The sequence below is a fragment of the Arvicola amphibius genome, chromosome 5, assembly GCF_903992535.2.
Source record: "Arvicola amphibius chromosome 5, mArvAmp1.2, whole genome shotgun sequence".
NCBI classification, from domain to species: Eukaryota; Metazoa; Chordata; class Mammalia; order Rodentia; family Cricetidae; genus Arvicola; species Arvicola amphibius.
In genome coordinates this window covers 101,265,171-101,286,923 of record NC_052051.1, presented here as the reverse complement: position 1 = coordinate 101,286,923, position 21,753 = coordinate 101,265,171, and the positions used below count along the sequence as shown (strand labels likewise).

The 21,753-nt window shown below is 41.2% G+C and overlaps 1 protein-coding gene across 1 annotated transcript in view; it reads right to left on the bottom strand.

The window, feature by feature from the left end:
- Dtna (dystrobrevin alpha) overlaps positions 1–21,753 on the bottom strand; it is a 266,220-nt gene that overhangs the window by 84,957 nt on the left and 159,510 nt on the right. The window contains exon 5 of the mRNA XM_038329659.1: positions 4,060–4,273. Coding sequence (XP_038185587.1) covers positions 4,060–4,273 — 214 coding nt within the window. The remainder of the gene's footprint in view (positions 1–4,059; positions 4,274–21,753) is intronic.

Sequence of the window (21,753 nt, the reverse complement as noted above, 5' to 3'; positions counted from 1 at the left end):
CTTTAAGCTCTTCAAAGGGATTTCTTCACTTGGGATGCGGGCGGAAGGTGACTGTGATCGCTGGTTGGCATTTGATGGTGAATTCTGAAGAAGAATGTGGCAGGTGATGGCTCCTGGCAGCAGAGGGCAGGTGGCAGGCCACCTTCTGAGGGTTTGTAAAAAGGAGAAAGAAGAGGAAGCGTCCTCTTCCTTCAGAGCCTTGGTTCCCCTCTTTGACACTTATTGCCCCATTTTCCCCCCAGGACTGTCCATCCATTTCTATAGAGGCTCTCAGAGAGTAAGATTGTGGCCACGGAACAGACCTGTTTATGAGGTTTCCAGGGAAAGGCCATTTTGAGATGGTAAATTAGGAAAAATAGAATTTCTTTAGACTCAAGGGCTCATCTCCTCAGTGACAGAGTGGCAAGTGTGGGAGGGAATAGGCCAGTGAGTCCCGACATTCAAGTGGTCCTCCGTAGGCTTCTGTGTCTTTATGAAGACGTGTCTTGGTCTTGTGGCTACAGAGCTGGCCTTTGTCTGTCAGAAACACACTGTATGAGAACTCATATCCAGATTTTTGGGCTGTGTGGGGGTGCTATTCTTGTGAAACTGTGGTTGTAGGAAGGTAACTGTAGTTTCCTGGGATACAGCCAGTTGAAGGTCTTTAGTGATTGTTTCAGAGTCTAGTGAATTTTAAGGCCCTGGCAAAAGAGCGAGCCCATTTCTCTGAATGCAAATTCTCATTGTACATGCATTGTAATTGTTCTCCTGCCTTCCATTTCTGATTTTTAAAAACATGACCTCTTGAGAGTGTAGGGTCTCAAGGTACCTTTGATTTTTCTTATTTGAAATTCCAATTTAAAATGGGAGACAGCCCCTGAGAGATGTCGGCAAGTGCAGAGCAGTAACAGCACATCTTCGTTTCACTAGTATCAGGCTCATTCTGATCTGTCAAAATAGAACAAGTTGCTTTAAACACGGGCCCCGTAGTGGGTGGCAGGAAGTGATATGGCATCTCCGTGTTGGAGCTCATTTAGGCAAGCATGCGTCTGAGATTATAAGAAACAGAAACGCACATTTATTTCATTCTTCCGTTTCTCTTCTTACACTCACGTAAGGTGCATTGGTAGTGAGCAGAACTTCCTGATGGCTTGCACTCCTTGCTGAAATTCCAAAGACTGTCAGATGGAAAAACCCGGGCGCGGGTAAGACTTCCCACATAGGTAGTCTGTTCCAGGGGAGAGAAGACACGATGCCTCCAGAAGAGAGCCCCAGCTGCATGTTTATAAACCTCCTGCAGGGCAGATTGAGCAAACATCCAGGGGCTTCTGCTCTATAGGAAGAGCTACTAATAAGCATTTTTCTCTACAGTTCTATAGATGGCTTCCTATCAAAGGATAGTCATCAACTTTAGAACTCAACTGGCTTTAAAATAACACAGCAATATCATCAGTAGCTATTTAGGGAACACTGATGGCTTCAGTTACTGAAAAATAATCTAACTGATGTTTCTAAACAAATGGGAAACTTCTACCTTTATGAGCCAAATGCTATGCATTTCATAAGACAATCCCTTCATAATTACTAACCTGGTCCTGTTTCTATATTTATGGAATGGGGTACAAATTATGTTTTGACTTTGATTCTATATGCATTTTCAGAAATATTTTAGGACTTAGGAGGAATGATATTTCCTTTAAAAATGTTTTATGTCTGTGAGTGTTCTGTCTGCATTTATATATGTGCACCATGTATCTTGCTGGTGCCCATGGAGGGCATCAGATGTCTCAAAACTACAGTTATAGATGGTTGTGAGCCACCATGTGGGTTCTAGGAACTGGACCCGAGTCCTCTGCAGAAGCGGCAAGTTCTCTTAACCACTAAGACATCTCTGCAGTCCCATATTTATTTTAGTATTTCCCATCAACACATTTGGCTGTAATTTAGATGCCACTCCCCCTGCAGTTCATACACTGAAGGCTTGGTTGCCAGACTGAAGCACTTTTAGGAAATGATGAAACTGAGTGGAAGTTAGGATATCGAGCGTGAGCCCTTAAAGGGAACACAGGGACTCCATTGCCCTCTTCCTGCCTCCCAGACATCATAAGTTGATGGAGGAGGATCTTCTATCTATCTGATGATTTCATTGGTTAATTAATAAAGAAACTGCTTGGCCTGATAGGTCAGAATATAGGTGGGTGGAGTAGACAGAACAGGATTCTGGGAGTGAGGCAGATGCCTCGGGCAATTGTCATGCCTCTCCTCTCTGAGACAGACACCATGGAGCCACCGCCAGGTCATACATGCTGAATCTTTCCCGGCAAGCCACCACCTTGTGGTGCTACACACATTACTAAATATGAGTTAAAGCAAGATGTGAGAATTAGCTAAGAAGAGGCTGAAACTAATGGGTCAGGCAGTGTTTAAATGAATACAGTTTGTGTGTTGTTATTTCGGGTGTAAAGCTAGCCATGTGAGATCCAGGCGGGATGAAAAGCAGGCCTGCTCGTCTCATCACTACAATAAGTGAACATATGTTTTCTGGTAGACTGCCTCACCCACAGCCCCCTTGGCAATGGTGCCAAGTGAACCTGGACCAAAACCGTGGAAACTGTGAGCCCAAACGGACCACCTTACTCCCCCCCCGCCCGAAGTTACTTATCTCAGGTATTTGACGCAGCAATTGGATGCTGGATAGCACACATTTAAGCAAATGGGTCCCCACTCAAGCTTCAGTGCAAGTTCAGACTCCATTGTGTTCTTGGTAAGGGCTCAGGATGGGAATTCTGTTACAGAAATTCTATGACCCAGTTCTATTTTATCATCAGCCACATCTGCCATGTGGAACCACAGTCCGCTCTCACTGTCCCTTCCCAATTTCTCCAGTGGTCAGACCAGAGCTAATCGTCTGGTTCTAAAATATGCACAAGGAAATAAACCTATTTGGGCAGCTGATTTTAAAAGCATTTGTTTTCAACTTGCAAGTTTCTCACAATATAGTCATCACGGAGACATAATATATGCTGATCAAACCGAGCAGGGACACTTCCATTACCATTCTATGTTCCAAAGTGATGGCTGGTGGCCTTGGTGAGTAGGACAGTGTCATTAGCATGGCTGGGACATCTCCCTTGCCGTAGTGCACATTTCAAAGCACTCAGACAGGGGGACTAAGCAAAGTGTTCAGAGTGAAAATATATGGTTGTATAAAGGTCAGCTTTGCACTCTTCCTTTTTAATATTCAAAACATGTTAAAAGCTAAGGTGGAGATGTCGGGTCAACATTAGCGGCTGAGGATAAAAGTCCTTTTGAAATCCCAGGCTGATCAGGTAATTCCTGGAGTTTTCATACACTATGTACACCTTAGAAAGAGAAACCTCAGCAGAATAGCCAGGTGCCCAGTCCTCCACCAACTGCCACAAAGAACTGGAGACGTGACAATCTCTTTGTGCTTTGGGCTCTTCGTCTGGGAAACGAGATTGTGTGAATACTCTTTAAGGTGCCAGCCAGCTCTGAGGCTCTCCGCACTCTATGAGGAGGGAGTTCCGGGATAATGAGGCTACGTTTCAGCTGTGGTACATGACGGGGCACATTGCTTCACTGTGGCACCCAACTGACTAGTCCACATAACACCAGTCAGTGTTACTTTCCTAGGCTAGGCAAGAAACTCTTCCATTTCTTTCCTGCTGCCTAGGATGTTCTTAGGATACTTCAGAAACCACAGTCTCAGGTTAAATGTCAAAGAATCAGGTTAGACTCCTTCATGCTTTGTCAAATTACTCTGCATGCAAGCCATCATACCACATTCTGAGCACCCATACAAACCAGACAACAAGGAAAATCAAGGTTTTCTCGTAAGATATATCTGTCCCCCCACTCCTGTGTGTTTGTTTACTCTCTAGTCTCTACAGCCTTTAAAGTTTTACTTGTGAACATAACATCTAATGACGTCATGAATGTAACGGTATCTAGGATCTAGTATAATGAATCTAGAAAATCATTTGGGAAAATGACCAAGAAAAGTGCAAAAGAAAACAGAACCCAAACACAGAGAGCAATTGACAGTCACAGGGGCCTCACGGGTCAAAGGCTGCGAGCAGGAAGTTCAGCAGGAGGCTGATGGACTGCTCCACGTGGATTTGGTGAGTGGTCGGCATCCGTTTATTGAGCTGGTAAAAGATGGTGGAGAGCACGGCCTCCAGGCGGGCCACGTTGAGTTCTATGTTTGGGTCGAGGTTATTCAAAGCGTTTTCCCGCAAGGCTTCGATGACGTTCCAGATGTCCACCAGGTGCACTGCAATGGAAGCAGAGCCAACACGTTAGCCCCAAGCACACAGGAGGATGGCGTGCTGCTTACAAGTCCCTGGGTTGTCTAGGTTCTGCACATGTGCTCAGCTGCACACGAGGGGTGCACACTAGAAGTCCATCTCCAGGACTTGAAGACCATGCACTTAGCAACAAGTAACGTACCAAACACCACGTGTATTTTCTCATTGTTGTGACAAAATCTCCAGCAAAAGCAACTTTAGAAAGAAAGGGTGTGGTTCACGACGGTGGGGAAGCCACGGTAGCTGGTCACATTGCATCCGCAATCAGGAAGCAGGAAGAGACCAGTGATGCTGTCCAGTTCAATTTTCCTGTTTTATTAAGTCTAGGACCCCACCCTACAGAATGGTGCTACCCATACAGCAGGGTGGCCTTCCATGTCAATGAACCAAGTCTGGAAGTTCCTTATATACATGTTTAAAGGTGTAGCTTCTAGGTGAGGCTGGACCTTATCAAGTTGGCAATTAATGTCACCATTTTCTGTCTTACATACACCCTTGAAATATGGTCATTATTCCAATTTCATGCAGGAAAACTGAGGGACATGGGAGTTAACTGTCAATGTAAAAAGAGTCACTAGCAAAATTGGTAGTCAAATTCAAGTAGAGTGGGATTAAAGAAATTCCCCACTGAACACAGTGACTGTTTGAGATGAAAAGAACACAAGGTGAGTTCTAAGTGCCCAAAGGAGATCAGAATTCATTTTGAGTATTTAAAATGGATTTATTTCTTTATTTTCCTATCTATCTATCTATCTATCTATCTATCTATCTATCTATCTATCTATCATCTATCTATCTATCATCTATCTATCTATCTATCTATCTATCTATCTATCTATCTATCTATCTATCTATCTATCATCTACATGCCCATACACACACGCCTACACACACATACACACAGAGGTTGAAATAAGAGATGGGGCAGGAAGGAAAGCAGAGAGGGATAAGGCCACATAACAGCAGAACTAAGTCACAGATTACTTAACCAACCTGGTCAGAAATTATATTCTTGGTTGCTTTCTCCTGAAATACTCAGCAAGTATTTCTCTGTATGCTCTGAAGTATGACTATGACCTCCCAGGAGCCATCACTGTCAAGAGTGTTCATGTGTGCCCTGTAGCACACTCTTTGCAATCAGGGCAACTCTGCTTTTCTTTCCCTCTATTAGAAACTTATTGAATTCTAAATAACCAGAATTCTATTTGTTCACCTGTATGCTTCTACTTAGCATAACTATTTTAAATGTCACCTTTATTGGGTGGGTATGGGCAATTCCCTCATTTCTGTTGCGCTTAGTGATCATATCCTATATGGAAACATCACAGTTCGGTTCCTGCCTCATCTGTTCATGGGTATTTGAGATGATCCAGGTTCTGGCTGTTACAAATAAAGTCATTATGAAAAATTATGTACAAGCTTTTGGGTTGTCATGTGCTTCAATTTTCTCATTAAATACTTATAAATGGAGAGACTAGACTGGATGGAGGCCTGTGTGTGTGTGTGTGTGTGTGTGTTTGTGTGTGTGGTGTGTATGTGTGTGCGCGCACGCATGTGCGCATGTGTGTGTGCACACAGTGGGCAGAGGCTGGTAGCCAGTGTCTTTCCTGAATTATTTTATATCTTACTCTTTTGTAAAAGATTTATTTGCTTCTATTTAATGAGTATGGATGTTTTGCCTACATATATGTGTGTACCACATACATGCAATATTGTGAAGACCAGAAAAGGGCATTGGATCCCCTGAAACCAGAGGTTTAGATGATTGTGAGGTGCCATGTGGGTGTTGGAAACCCAATCCTGGTCTCCAAAAGAGCAGCAAGTGCTCTTCGTCTTTGAGTTGTCTCCCTAGCCCTGCTTTTATCTAAGTTTAATTAGCATTGCTACGCACTCCCAGAGATGTAGCATTTATCAATGCAAGTTTTGGAGGCTTATTTTTACTCTTTAGTGTAATATTTGTGATTCCTCTCATTATTTGTACACTCTCTGAGCCTGCTTCTCAGGATGTATCTAAAAAACGTAAGGGGACAACAATTAGACTGGAGTGACTTCAGGTTTTAACTGCAATATTACCGGCCACTTGCCTAATTTGTAATGTCCTTTCAAAATTCCTCATTAATGTGAAATCCAAACCTCGCTTGCAAAGGTTTTTGTCTATTTGTTTAAATTTGGCCTCTCTATTTCTCGTTTATGTCTCACCCACCACAACTTAGCATCAACACCACATCTTCAAGGATGTCTTTCTGGCTTCATCTTCAGGTTTTGTACCTCTGCCATGCGCCTCCCTTCACATGGCTGTCTGTTTCCGTACTGTCAATACTACAGGAAGTCTGTGTGTGCTACGATAAATGTTCACCCCTCCAGCACCCGTCAAAGCCACTGAGTACCATGGAGGTACAATCACACATCTGAAGACCGAGAAAATGCCAAAGCAGCTCACCAATGAATCAAGGGCTTCCAAGGACATATTTGAGTGAGAAGCGACATGTGGCACAGCTGTGAGGGATCACAATGGTGGTTTGAATCACCATATTTCAGTACAGTTGGATTTCAGAGCATTAGTAATATCTTCATTTAATCACAGCGTGGTTTAAAAGAGTCAATCCCCGAGAAACACTGGGCATGTCACAGGAAATAATGGCTTATTGTCACGGGCAAATAAAACATTGAGATGTCATATTGAAGTCATTTAAAGTACAAGTGCTCAGTATTTGTGTCTCCTCACACCCAAGGCCTCAACCGAACAGCAAAGCATGGGGTCTAGCCAATATTAAGGTTGGATAATCACAAACGATCTCAGTAAAACTGGGTTTATAATTAGGAGTAACGTACGGAGGCTCAAAGGTATATGGCAGAAGATGTGGCTCCTGTTCCACTTTAGGCCCTACTTCTGGCGAGGACACAAGTGCCACTCAGTCACATGGGCAGGACACACTAGCTGCGTATAGTGAGACTCAGAGCACTAGGTACAGAATTGAGTCACGAGGGCTGCGGTGGAGCCAGGAGAACAAGGCCACACTATAGCTATGAGCAGGATTTGATTTTTATGCCAAGCATTAAGACACAGGTAGCAAGGAGAACTACACGATGAAGTCCAGCTTGGAAATGTTATTTCTGAGTCTAATGGAAGAAAGAAATCCAGACAGACAGGCAAGAAATGGGAACAGCAAAACCGATTTCTGGAGAGATCATATTAATGACACAGGGCATGGCGGTGTGCAAAAACACCTAGCACTGCCCCGGAACTCACTGTGTAGACCAGGCTGGCCTCAAACCCAAATGTCAACTCATCTCAAGGACTGTTGGGATTGAAAGCTTATGCAATTATGCCCAGGCCAATCCAGTCCATTTTATTTATGGGTGCCGCTGACACTGTGATTAGACTTTTTTTTAGTTTTTACCACCTTACAATACTTCTGTAGCTGTCTAGTTATTTCTGTTTATTTTCAAAGTTTAAGGGTTTTTTCCTACATGTATGTCTGTGTACTATGTGTGTGCCTGGTACCCACAGAGGCCAGAAGAGGGTGCTGGAGCCTTCGGGACTGGAAGTATAGTCAGTTGTGAGCAGCCATGTGGGCACTGGGAATTGAACCTGAGTGATCTGGAAGAGCAGCTAGTGCTCCTAACTGCCCCATACTAATTTCTGAAAAAGAAGTATCATCAATCTCTTTACCATTTAAGTAGGAGCACTAAGAAATGCTAAGTTGGGGATTCATTGGGAAACCAACATGAAGTCTGTTTCAGGCCTAACAACCTTTGAGTTGCTTACTACTGTCATCTCAATTCCAAAATGATTTAGAAAATGCAATCATGACAACAGACCACTAGATGGCACTGTGCACGTTTTACTAAACAGCTGTCAAGCATTAAGGACTGGCGAACACCTGCTACTTGGCAAAAGTGGGAATAAATTGGGCTTTCTCATCTATGTAACTAGATGTGTTTTATATTGCTATACTTGGTAATGCAGTATTCTGACTAACAACCCCCTCCAACATTAACCATATCATGAATGAACAAAAACATATTCTTAGGGCAATGCTACTTCGTATAATCATACTAGTTACTAGTATTGACTTCAGAGATAATTTACTAATACCAAAGAGTTTGACCATGTAAATCAATGCGCATAGATAAGGTTCAGTGTTTTGCTATTAACTCAAAGCAGTTGCAGGTAGAAACTTTAGGCTGGGGATGAAGGAAATAGTGGGATTTGTTGCTATGGAGATATGTGTAGGCTATTTGCTGATGCCACACACCTTTTAAATAGGAGATAGAGAGTAAGTCTATAGTTAGGCTTACTTAAGTCCAGGTATATAGGGGGAAACTACCAATGACTGGCGCAAGACAGGAAGGAAAGAAGGGAGAAGTAGTTATCAGTGATAAAGAATTAAACACCCAGGGGCTGAGAGATGGCTCAGCAGTTAAGAGCATTGCCTGCTCTTCCAAAGGACCTGAGTTCAATTTTCGGCAACCACGTGGTGGCTCACAACCGTCTGTAATGAGGTTTGGTGCCCTATTCTGGTGCAGGCGTACACACAGACAGAATATTGTATACATAATAAATAAATATTTTTTAAAAAGAATTAAACACCCTCAGGTCTAAAGCCACCCTGGGGTGGGGTTAGAGACGCTATGTTCAGAGGCCTTGACTTTGCTACACCAGGTGAGATACTGGTCAGCCATAGTATCATCACTGAGGAACTATTTTGTAACTTTATAACGTGTGTGAGCCCAGTTATAGCCAGACAGAGATGATGACATCATAAATACCAGAGGGAGATGAATATAAACAACACCTTGGGGAGTTAGTGTTATGTCATGATGTAATTCCAGCCTTGTATGGGCCATGAGAGGTTAGGTCCATACCACTGACTCAACGAGTGTCTTCCTTTTTCTAAAGCATTTGCAGGTCTCCCCAGAACCTCAAGTCTAAGATGTAGGAGGGCAGGGAAATGTTTGCTGAAGCTTCATGGATGATTCTTACGACCACAGAGCTGCAGGCCCTTTAAAAGCCTCAAAGGGCTTGTGGCGGGAGATATAAGAAGCCATATTGCAGACTACCGTAATTCCCACCATTTTGATGTAGCGGATCTCAACTTTGGCCACACACTGGGATCACCCACAAGGGTGTAAAATAGCTCTCTCTCTGGTGATGCTGCTGTTATAATACTGTATGATAACCAAGCTAGCAAAGCTAGACTTTTCAAAAGTCTCCACCCCACTCAGAGAACCGGGAGCTATGTCATAACAACATATCCAGGCAAATACATTCACACTGGAGCATACGAGGTGCTACCTGAAGTCTGTCTTCTGTCTTGGCATGGGGGATCTGGTATGTCCTGACAGGCTAACTGCTGTGAGAATCTGATTGTTACCAACTTATAGAGTTCAGGAATGATTTCTGTAATTATATAAATATTATTTTAGAGAGATTTAATATTTATACCCATAAGCAGGGCATCTACTTCATTATGAATTATTTTAAGTAGAAAAAAAAAGAAATTGGAGGTAGAATGTCTATAATTTGTCAATGTATACATCCTCCAAACATATAGTATGCGTGTGCACCAGTAAACACGCCTCTTCAACACTTATCCCTGTCCTTCATGGTTAAGGTGGTGGTGGCTGAGGTTGGATTGCCTTTCTCTGCTCTGATAGATGCAGCTATACTGTTGTTAAGTCACCCAATCAAGCTCCATAACAACGGGGATAGGATGCATTCCCTCAAAATCCCCTCAGTTCTCTCCTCCTTAGATGTTAATTTCCTAATCTGTGCACTTCTGCCCACATGGCTTTTCCATGGCAACCATAGTCTTCAGTGCATGAGAACCAAGTTGAGTTGATTATTTTGATTGCACACTGGATTTGAAATACCCAAACGTTTTCTTTCCTGCCTCTACTTCCTGCGTGTTGGGATTCTAGGTGTGTGTCACCAAGTTCAGTTTATATGGAACTGAGGATCAATCCCAGGGCTTTGTGTATTTTCATCAAGCACTCTAAAAGCTAAGATTCACTACTCCAGTCCTCACATCATGTATCCTTAAAGTATGCTTGTGAGTTTGTAGAAAACTTAACTGCAGCAATTTATTTGATTTCTTATCTGCTATGGTTCGAGGGTGAAATGTTCCCACAGGTCCATGTTTTGAATGCTGTGTCCACAGACTGGGACATGATTCTGAAGGCTGTGGAGTCTTCAGGAGGTGGGGGTTTGTCTGGCTGAAGCGGGCCAGAAGGAATGAGTCTGTCACCAAAGCCACCTCTCCCTGCCACAACAGGCTGAAACCCTGAACTTGTGCGCCAAGATCAACCTTCCTGTCTCAGTTTGTTTCTGTCAGACACTCTGTAACAACAACGAGAAAAGTAGCTGCATAAGAAAATTTTCATATCCTTAGAACTAAAAGATCACACACACGTGCATACACACAGACACACATCATAGCCATTGTCTTTTCCCCATGACAATTCTCAAATGAAATATTTAATTTAATAGTCTAAGGGACACGTAGACATCAAGTAAAAATAGCTTCAAGGAGTTTTACAGGCCTCATAGAGGTGGGGTGTGAGGCGGCCACAAGGGCTCAGCCCCTCGTCATATGAGTTTGTCAGAAACCAATGAAGCACCCCCTGCCACTCTCCAGCTCAGGACATTACCTGAGCTTAGTCTTCTAGCTCAGAGGCTCAAAACACCCTTCTTTCACTAAATATTTATTCAGGCCTTGTTCACTCTTGATGTTTTTGGGTTCTGGAACCCTAATGTGCAAAATAGCAGATTTCTTAAGAATGGTAACGAAAGGAGAGAGAGAGAGAGAGAGAGAGAGAGAGAGAGAGAGAGAGAGAGAGAGAGAGAGAGAGAGAGAGAGATCAAGTAAACAAATATACTAAAGAGAAAATGCCCCGTAAGGTCAGGCTAGGCACGCTTGTAGGGCATTTTCTTAATAAGTGATTCAAGTGGAGGTCCATTGTAGAGGGACCACCTTTGGGGTGGTGGTCCTGGGCTCCATAAGGAAGCAGGCTCAGCAAGCCATGAGGAGCAAGCCAGAAATCAGAATTCCTCCTTGGCCTCAGCTTCTGCCTCCAAGTTCCTGCCCAGACTTACTTGAGATGAACTGTGATGTAGAAGTACAAGCAAAACGAACCCTTTTCTCTTTATCTTGATTTTGCTCTTGGTGTTTCATCTCAGAATAGGAAGCCTAACACAGTGATTTGATGTTTGTCGGAATCAATGCTCTATGCAGAAATCTGTTTTCTCCTATCAGAGACGTGGGTGTGGACAGCACACTGCACCTTCAGTTGTTCATAAGGGAAACAAAGTTATACACCTCTCTCAGCTGTGAGGAGCAATGAAAAATTTCACAGGAAAACAGCAGATGATAAAGCACTGTATGCATTTTAGGCGGCATGCTCATTTTTGAGAGAAAACAGAGAAGCACTGAAATTTACTATCTTTCTCAGGTTGAATTACAAACCTTCTCCTCCAAATTCTTTCAGTTTCTTTCCCCAGTTATGAAGATGCTTGCCTCATATTGCAAGTTTTCTTCTTGAACTCCATTTTGGTTTTGCATTTAACAGTTAAAATGTGTTGTAAATATGAGACTTGCCACCGCGATCATTAGTTAAGTTCCCCTTTGGGTCATGTGCTCATCTGCACTCACAAAGGTGGAGCAGGAGGCAAAGGAGCTTGCGGCTATGACAGGTTAACTGAGTTCGGTTTCAGAACCCACACGGTGGAAGGAGAGAAATCCGTGACATTGTCCTCTGAGTTCCACAGGTATGTGAAACATGTGCAATGTCCCTCCAATAAATAAATACACACATATTTAAAAAACCATTTCTCTTGAGATTTACAGGTTCAACTCATTCATGAGAAAGCAGGATATTTTAATGCATCGTTACTAACCACACATCTATTGCACACTGTGGCTGTAGCATATGGAGAAAGGCTGCCATGTGTTTCCCTTTACAGTGTTAGAAAAAGAAATGAGATCCCATAATAGTTTGAAAAGAAATAAAAATCCAATGGTTAATTTTTAGGGATCTGGAATGCACTATGGTTAATGTTATCTGATATAAATCTGATATAAGTCTGATATAAAATCATAACCAGTGGATCCCACGGGGAGGATCACAGTCAGACTCACCTGAAGGATGACACTAAGCTCTGAGTTGTAATAAGTCCATATACATAGTGAAAAAAATGAAACTACCAGAGGAGCTCTACACGGATGCCATCCTTGCCATCCTTGACTGGAAACATGGGACTCCTTGGAGGAGGAGGTAAACCTCACACTGACTCCTCAAGTGTACTGGGAAACACAGCTGGAGATGAGGAGGGTCCTGCCCCAGGATGAAGGTCACCCAGTGATGAAAATCATAAAGCATGAAGGGAAGAGGGTGGCTCAGATCCAGTTCTGATGCCATCCAGCTAGAGGCATTGATCTGGGACTTAAAGCAAGTCTGTAACTGGGAAATCTCTTATACTGCTTATTATAATAAACAAATGGCCCCATTTAAAATTTTATGCATATTTATCTGTACCTTTTATCAAGAATTCGCATTTTACATATTTTAACAAATTCTTTTTCTGTCTGTCATGTCAGCTAACTTCCACATTTGCAGCCAATGAATTGGTGTGTAAAGCAGGGCTGTTCTTCAGGGCAGTGGATAGGTTTTAAACTACTGTAAATCCTTGCATGGCCTTGATGGGGAGGGCATCTCTACATTCAAGCATCACTTCAGGTGACTGTGACGGATAATACAGTTTCAGAGTTAGGGGATGGGCATGACTTAAGGGATGGAGTTAGAAATGAAAGAACAGGAATATAATGTTCATTTGATCCAGAAAAATTTATTTTAAAAATATCCGTAAAATCTTGGAAGCATTGTGATCAAGAAAGGCATGTGTGAGTTATCAAGTTATTGAGACTTTCCTCAAATAATTTCTCTCTATGCCTTCCCAATTCCCTTTTACAAAATGAAGTTCACAAGCCTAGCGGGAAGGAAGAACTGGTTGAATGGGATGCCTTCGCAGAGTCTCCAGAGGAGTCTTCTGCGATTACACTGCCGATACTGGGTACTGCTCACGTCAACCAAGCATTTAGCTTGGAAAGAAAATATTAGTAGGAACACAATGTTTAGATTGGCTTTTGATGAGTGGTCTTGATGTAAAGCCCTTAGAAGACGTGAAAGTAGATAGCCCCTAGGAAGCCTACCAGTTTTATTTTATGCTTCCGGTCTCCACCCATTCTGTGCTCCTAGAAAACAATTTTATTCCCAAGATAGCTTCTTTTGCTAGGAGTCCTTGGAGAGAAACATCGCATCTCACAGAGATAACATCTCAACTTCATTTTAATTTCCAGGTTAAGGTGTTCTAATAATGCTTCATGAAAAAGGTCTACAACATATTGTCACGTGAAATCAAATTGAGCACCTGGCCAATCCTCAAAGGCTCTGCCACAACATACACTGCCTATCAGGAAAAATAGTCAGTGCTTCTTAAATTGTGTTTATACACTGACATCATTATTAAAAATGAGATAATAATTATTGGCTCAACAACAATCACACTATAAATTAAATTTGACTAAATTCAATTCAATCAAGCACTTATTATGCCTATTATTTTCTTTCTTTCCTTCCTTCCTTCCTTCCTTCCTTCCTTCCTTCCTTCCTTCCTTCCTTCCTTTCTTTCTTCCTTCTTCTTCTTTTTTTTCCCCCGAGACAGGGGCTTCTCTGTGTAACAGCCCTAGCTGTTCTGAAACTAGCTCTTACAGATCAGGCTGGCCTCGAACTCAGAGATCCACCTACCTCTGCTTCCCAAGTTCTGGGATTAAAGGCATGCGCCACCATCACTCGACTTATGCTTATTATTTTCAAAGTATTGTACCAAGAGTTGTAAAAATAGTAAGAGAATGTAAATGAAAAAAGAATAATATCTAACTTCTCCTTGCCAAGTTTAGCTTATACAGAGTATGTTTAATATTTTTAGAGCAAGAGACCCTAACACATTATCTCTCCTGTGACTGCTCACTTTGTATGGGGCTTTTAGGTAATTATGTATAGGTTTCTTTTATGTGGCCTTACCGCTCTCTTTATTGCAATGACCTAGGTTGGGTTTTTACTGCCCCTTTGGAAGCAGGCCTCTCATTCATATCTAGTTTCTTTCCCTTTCTATTCATCCCAAGAAACAATGTGAGGCTCAGCTAAGTTCAGGTCATTCTCCATTGTCAATTGAGCAATACCCAGGAGACTGACAGTGAGAACCAGTGGTCTACTGATTAGTCTCACCTCTCACTATTCTTCAGCTTCTTCAAAGTATCCTATATTCCAGGTATGCCAGACTTCTGACAGTGCCAGAATGTGCCCTTGATGTTTTTATATATGCCTGTAGTGAGCCTGTTCCTTCTGTAAGATGCAGCTTTTGATCCACCATCCTTCAAGGTAGTACACACACACTATATCCCTGGGAAACTTATTCTGATACCTTCAGACAACTGTGTGTTCTTTCCTTTGTAGTTCCAAGAAGCCTGCACACATCTATTAGATCATTTATAGCATTCTGAATTTTCCAGTTATTAATACACAGATGTTGTTCTTTATCTCTTCAGATTGGTCCATGATTGGAGTTTGGAGAAAAAGGTTTATGAGTCACATGTTGTGAGTGTGGTTGCATGTATTTTGGGAAGGGAACAGCTATGGATTTCACTGGATTCTCCAAAACTGGTGGGAAACAATTGTATGCATTGGAGAATCAAATAATAACCACCTTGACCACACTATGTCTTGTTTATATTCACAATCTTTGTAATACCTTGTTCAAACAAGATGCTCAATCATGTTTAGTGAATTGAGTAGATTAGAGCACCTACAGCAAATCAGGTAGCAGTTAAAGTCCCTGGAAGCTTTTTATGTACCTTGGTAGTCCACACAATCCGATGATTTTTGTTGACCATGGCTTTCTAGTTACCTCTTATTTCCTATGCACTACAGCTTCATATGGCCAGAATGCTATATGCTAGAAGCCACACTCAGAAAGAAGGTGCAGCTACAGCTCTGGCACCCATGAGGAATTGTCTTCCTCCTTTTATATCCCTTTATCTTGCTGACTCTGTATGAAGCATCCATTTGGCCAGCATGAACACTAGACACAGTAAGGGGCCACTGGAAATCACAAGTAAATAGCATCTGGTATTTGTATTGCTTTCATTGGTTGAATAAAGAAACTGCCTTGGCCTTTTGATAGGGTAGCATTTAGGTAGGCAGAGTAAACAGAACTGAATTCTGGGAAGAAAGACAGACAGGCAGACGCCATGGTTCTCCTGCCTGAGACAGACGCTGGTTAGATTCATGCTGGTGAGCCACAGTCAAATGGTGATACACGTTAATGGAGATGGGTTAAACTAATATGTAAGAATTAGCCAATAAGAGAAATAATGGGTCAGGCAGTAATTTAATTAATAGAATTTCTGTGGTTATTTTGGGGGTTAAGCTAGCTGGGTGGCGGGACACAGCCCGCTCCTTTTACAACAAGCATCTAGAAATTGAAACCTTAGATTTTCTGCTCTGGAACTATATCCTTTAAATACATTATTGTATGTGCAGTGAGAGTAAATGATAAAACAAGTAGCACTTCATTTATCTACTCAGAAACTAGCTATGGTCTAGCTTCCTAGTATATACTTCATTGCTTGGGTAATGATGTTAGTGCTGGGAGAAGGAGGCCTCTAGGTGGTTAATCAGTAGTATAAGGATTTATGGGTATCTTGATGAAGTCATAGATATACCCAAATACTATAAAGACTATAAAATGTACCTTTTATTAGAAAAGAAATCCTCAAAAGTCATGATATAAAGGATGTGGCTTACTTAGAGTGCTTGTCTCCTAGGCGAAAGGCTTGAGTTTGAAAGAAGTCATAGACTATGTTCTAGTGACATCCTGCCAAGTAGAATGACTATAGTTAACTACAGTATTGTAGAGTTAAAAATTGCTAAAAGAGGCCGGGCGGCGGTGGCGCACGCCTTTAATCCCAGCACTCGGGAGGCAGAAGCAGGCAGATCTCTGTGAGTTCGAGACCAGCCTGGTCTACAAGAGCTAGTTCCAGGACAGGCTCTAGAAACTACAGGGAAACCCTGTCTCGAAAAACCAAAAAAAAAAAAAAATTGCTAAAAGAATGTATTTTAAATGTTCTCATCATAAATACATCTTAAGTCTGTGTGACTGTTAATTTGAGAAGTAGATTAAAAAATCCCCAGAGTATTAATAAGATACACTTGTGGGTATATCTTTGAGGACTTTCCCAGAGAGGACAAACTAAGGAAGGAAGACCCACCAAGAATATGAACAGACTGAATAAAAATACAAAACAAGAAGGGTGCCTGAGCTCCAGAGTTTCCCTGTCTCCACCCTTGGTCTGCTGAGGTGTTGGGAAACAGCCTCCTGCCTTTACTAGCAACATGTATGTAGCTGCCTACAGCGTGGAATCATCTTTTTGTACAGTATAAAGATTTGACACTCAAGTTGGTTTAATAAAATGCTGATTGGCCAGTAGTCAGGTGGGCAGTAGAGGTGGGGTGACCAAAATTAGGATGATGGGAGGGAAAGTGGCAGAGTCAGGAGTCGCCAGTCAGATGTGGAGGGAGCAGGAGATGAACGAAGGTACTAAGCCACACGGAAAAGTATAGATAGAAATATGCGTTAATTTAAGTATAAGAGTTAAGTAGTATCAAGCCTGAGCTATCACTGAGCATTTATGAACAATATTAAGCCTCTGTGTTGGTTATTTGGGAACTGATGAGGGGGAGAGAAAGTCTGCCTATAGCCCACCATTATATGCTCTCCACCATGATGACTGTAATGCCCTCAAACCATGAGCCAAAATGAACTCTTCTCAAAGTGTTTTCAGGTCACATATTTGGTCACAGCAATAAGGAAGGTAACTAATACAGTGTATAAAGGAATTTATAAACTAATCTTCAATAATCCCACAAGGCAATCATATAGTATAAAGTTACATTGCATTCTAAAAATGCATTTATTTGTCAATTCACAATAAAATAAAAAACATAGCAATGGGAAATAATGATGAGCAGTGAAAGTCAGACAGGGACCAGGTGGTGTTTCAGATTTAGCTGTTGAACTTTTCAAAGTTCTCTTCCTGGCGACATTGACATTTGAGGGGTCTGGAGCAAGGACTTTGTATGCAAGAGTTTCTACTGTGCTTGCAGAAGACTGAGTTCAATTCCTAGCCCTCACATCAGGTAGTCCACAAACATCTGTATCTCCACCTCTAGGGTGACCTGTTGCTTCTGGCCTTCTCAGACACTGCATTCATGTGCACCTACCCACACACAGACATGTGAACATACACACAAGTAAAGAAATCAAACCTCCTGATTGATTTTTGATGGATCGGCTTGATATCAGTTTATGCAATGAAGTTATAAAGAATAGTTTGAGCTTCATAAAACCTAGATCTGTACTAAGTAGAGAAGACTGTTGGGTTATTTCCCTTTAATAACCATGAGGTATTCTCTTCTTAAATCTCCACACTCGGGACGATAGCTATGGAGGTGATCCTAGAGTACGTGGCTCGTCTTACACCGCAGTTTTCGGTTATGCTGCCCAGCTGTAAAAGCAAAAGATAATTCCAAGAACTAGGAGTGTGAATGTCAGGCATACTGAACGTTCCTGAAGAAGCAAGAATGTTATTTCGGGGAAGGAAGACTTTGTAGGGGGAAGGAAGCTAATAGCTTTCTTTGGAAACCCAATGTTTGCAGCTTGCCTGCTCTGTTGAGCATCTTGAAGCTTTTCAAGTAAATTGTGCAGAATGTGCCAAGTAGAGATTTGGGAAAGGCCTGGAAATATAATTTAAAAAACATGTAAAAAGTAAGAAGTAAATTTAGGCCAAAGAGAATGCTGGGTAAGTAACCAGCTATCTCTTAAATGTAAGCAATGTATTGTACATACCAGGTTCTTAAGATCACATTCAAACTCCTTAAGGTGAATCTTTAAATACGAGCCATATGCATGTCCTTCAAGGTACCAAACAAGATGTCCTATACAGAGCTGCCACTCAACAGACCTGTTATAAACCTACCTGCTGTTGAGTACGGATTCAGTGTTTGCTGTATGTTATATACCACAGAGGACACAGCTATGGTAAGTTTTTCTGGTCTTACCTGGTTTCCATAGATTATTTACTCTTATTCAAAATAATTCTCTTTGCCAGACTTTGTAATAGAAGGTGCTATTTTTTTCTGTTTTATTACTTCTCTATGGACAGAACACCAGGCTTAGGCATAGAGGTCTGATAGACATGTTTCCTGAATGAATTTAGTAATATCTTAAGGGACATCTTCTTCCTAGTACATCCAATGCCACTTAAACACGTACTTGACTATTGGGTGCCTTAATTTACATACTTCAGTGGAACATGTTTGGTGCCCATCACTGGGGACAAAATGTCTTAGACAACATTTCTATGACCTTTAAAAATTAGCAGGAGCTGGTGAAATGGTACAGCAGGTAACAGGCATTTGCCATTGAGACTGACAGCCTGAGTTCAGGCTCGAGGACCCACAAGGTGGAAGGAGAGAACTGACTCTCATTAGTTGCCTTCTGAACTCCACATGCGTGCTATGGAATGCATGTATAAGCATGCACATGCACACACTTGTATATGCATGCACTCTCATGCACTTGCACACACAGAGACACAAATAAAAAACCATGTGAAAGAAGGAGCTAGAGAGATGGCTCAGTGGTTAAAAGCACTTGATGTACTTATACAGGATCCAGGTTCATTTCTCCAGCTCCCACATAGTGGCTCAATGCTTCCTATAACTCCTATTCCTGTTGGGTTGATGCTCTCTTCTGGTCTCTGTAGGTTTCAGGCACAAACATGGTATACACGTACGTGTGCAGACAAACACTTAAGCACATAAAATAAGAACAATAAATCTTTTAAAAGATAATTAAATAATTTTTAATTAATAATCAATAATTTTTGTAATTAATTAAACCAAAATTAACCATTCATTTAATTAATTACATTTTATTTGGCATGTGCAAAAGTTATGGGCATGGCTGGCTATATCTGAACAACTTTATGAATATTTTTAATGGAAGTAATACACTAAAAATGGCATAAATGATAAATTTTATGTTATATATTTAAAAAAAATTTAAGAAAGCCATGAGATATTTTTAGGACTATGCTAACGTAAGAATGAGGTGGAGATAATTAACATCATACTTCATTGAACTTTCACAAACAAAAAAATGCAATAAAATGCCTGAATACATTAGCTATTACTTTTAAGGCAACAAAGCATTTGTTTATGGGTAGTCATGCTCTTGTGATATTTTCTGAAGTGGCATGTGTGCATCAAGCTTTAGAGTACATTACAGAGTCATTGTGTTCTGACATAATAAGGAACTATCATGGAAAAGGAATCGCAGTCTGCTAACGAACCTCCATCCCATAAAACTCAGAAGTCCAGGAAAAACATTTCTCTGTAAGGGCTTTTTGACATACTTTTCCATTCACGGTTTCATATAACTACTGCATGGAGAACATTTGCACCAGAAAATTCTAAAAGAAGTTTAGGATGATTTAAGAAGAAAATGAGTTGAGCTACCAAGCTTTGGGGATATTGACAAGTATGTTTCTTCAGATTTTATTTTTATGTTTTAATTTTATATCTATATATCTATATCTGTGTGTGTGTGTGTGTGTGTGTGTATCTGTATGTGGATTTGTGCATGTGAGTGCAGTGATAGTGGAGGCCAGAAAAGGATGTTGATCTCCTGGAGCTGGTGCTGCAGGAGGTTATGAACCTCTTGATGTGGATGCTTATATAACTACTTGAGCCATCTCTCAGCTTCAATAAACACTTTGCATTTCTGAAACACAATATTAATGACTACTGAGCATGGTATCAGTGGTATTTTACTTATTTAAATTAATATATATGAAACCATGTATTGCCAGTATTTAATTGATGGTAGGATTCTTTCCAACATTTCAAAAAGTTCATTCATCTAAATAAGTATCTGTAAATACTTATGTGCCAGGGACTGTTGATACATTAATATATAAAACACACAGTAATCTCTGTCCCTGAGATGCTCATGTCTGAGCTGGAGAAGACAAAATAAACACAAAATCTAAGTAAGTTATAGAACATGGAGTATATTAGAATGTGATACGTTTATTAGCGAGAAAAGAAAAGGCAAACAATAGGACCAGGGGATGAGTTGAATTCTCATTTAAAATGCCCTGGAGAAAATCTGTTTCAACTATTTATTGTTTTTGTTATCAGAGTTCAGTGTCTCACAGCCTTTTTTGTTTGGTACCTATCAACAGTTAGGAATTATCATGCTTTTCCCATTATCTTCAAGAGAGTAGTGGTATGTCCAACCATTGAAACCTCTGACTTTCCTGAGGCATTATTACTCAGGGGATCAGAGACCTTGAGGGCTATTTTGGACTGCAACCCAGGTAATCTAAAACTAAAAGCAACTGCACCTATGCCACATTTCAATTGTTAGACTGTTAAAATCATAGCTTTACTCTAACTGGGAAAACTCTCTGTTTTTAAATGGCTTACATAGTTAGGTCAGGACAAGCCAGATAATCCCTCTACTTTAAGGTCAACTGTATAATAAAATATGTGGAAACAGTAGTAAATGCTCTCAGACTCACAGTCCTGGGGAAAGTTTGAGGGGTATTACACACTGTGAAGTATTTTTGATCAGAGGTGTAGAGTCATCTCAGAAAGGTGATACCGAACATGTAAACCCACAGCTGGTTAGATGTTATGATGCCTTCATTTTGAGGTGGGAGAAGAGTTTAAAGATTCACCCTTCACCATTCTGTTGAATGACTTTGGGCTTGTGGCAGAAACTTCCAGAAAGAAAACTAGGAAATCTCAAGGGGAAGGTTACTGAATCTTGCCTTGAAACCTGTTAAATACATTTGGAGAAGTTTAAAAAGCTAGGAATGCATCATTCCCCCCAACTACAAGACCATTAAAGATGACATACATTGCTGCACAGTATCCAAATATCACCCAGGAGCAGACAAGAGGCAAGGGAAATGTTTGCAGCATCCCACATCCAGAAAGAAGAACAGGGGTCCAGGCTTAGTCCACAAACTCTGCCGCAGGGAGACCCTGAACAAAACAGTCAACATTCTGGAAAACTAAAAATATCATCAAGAAAACAAGCCCTCCATTTCCCGTATCAAATAAAAATAAACAAACAAGCAAGCAAAAGCAACTACATTGAAAGCCACATCTAAACTGTCAGAACATTAAAGTCATAGCTACATTCTGTCAGGGGTTTGTTCTGATGGAAGGGAAACCACTTCCCCAGAGGTGCAGGGCCCTCAGAGAGTTCCCCTCCCCCACACTCATCTTGAATTGGTATCATTAATAAGTTTGT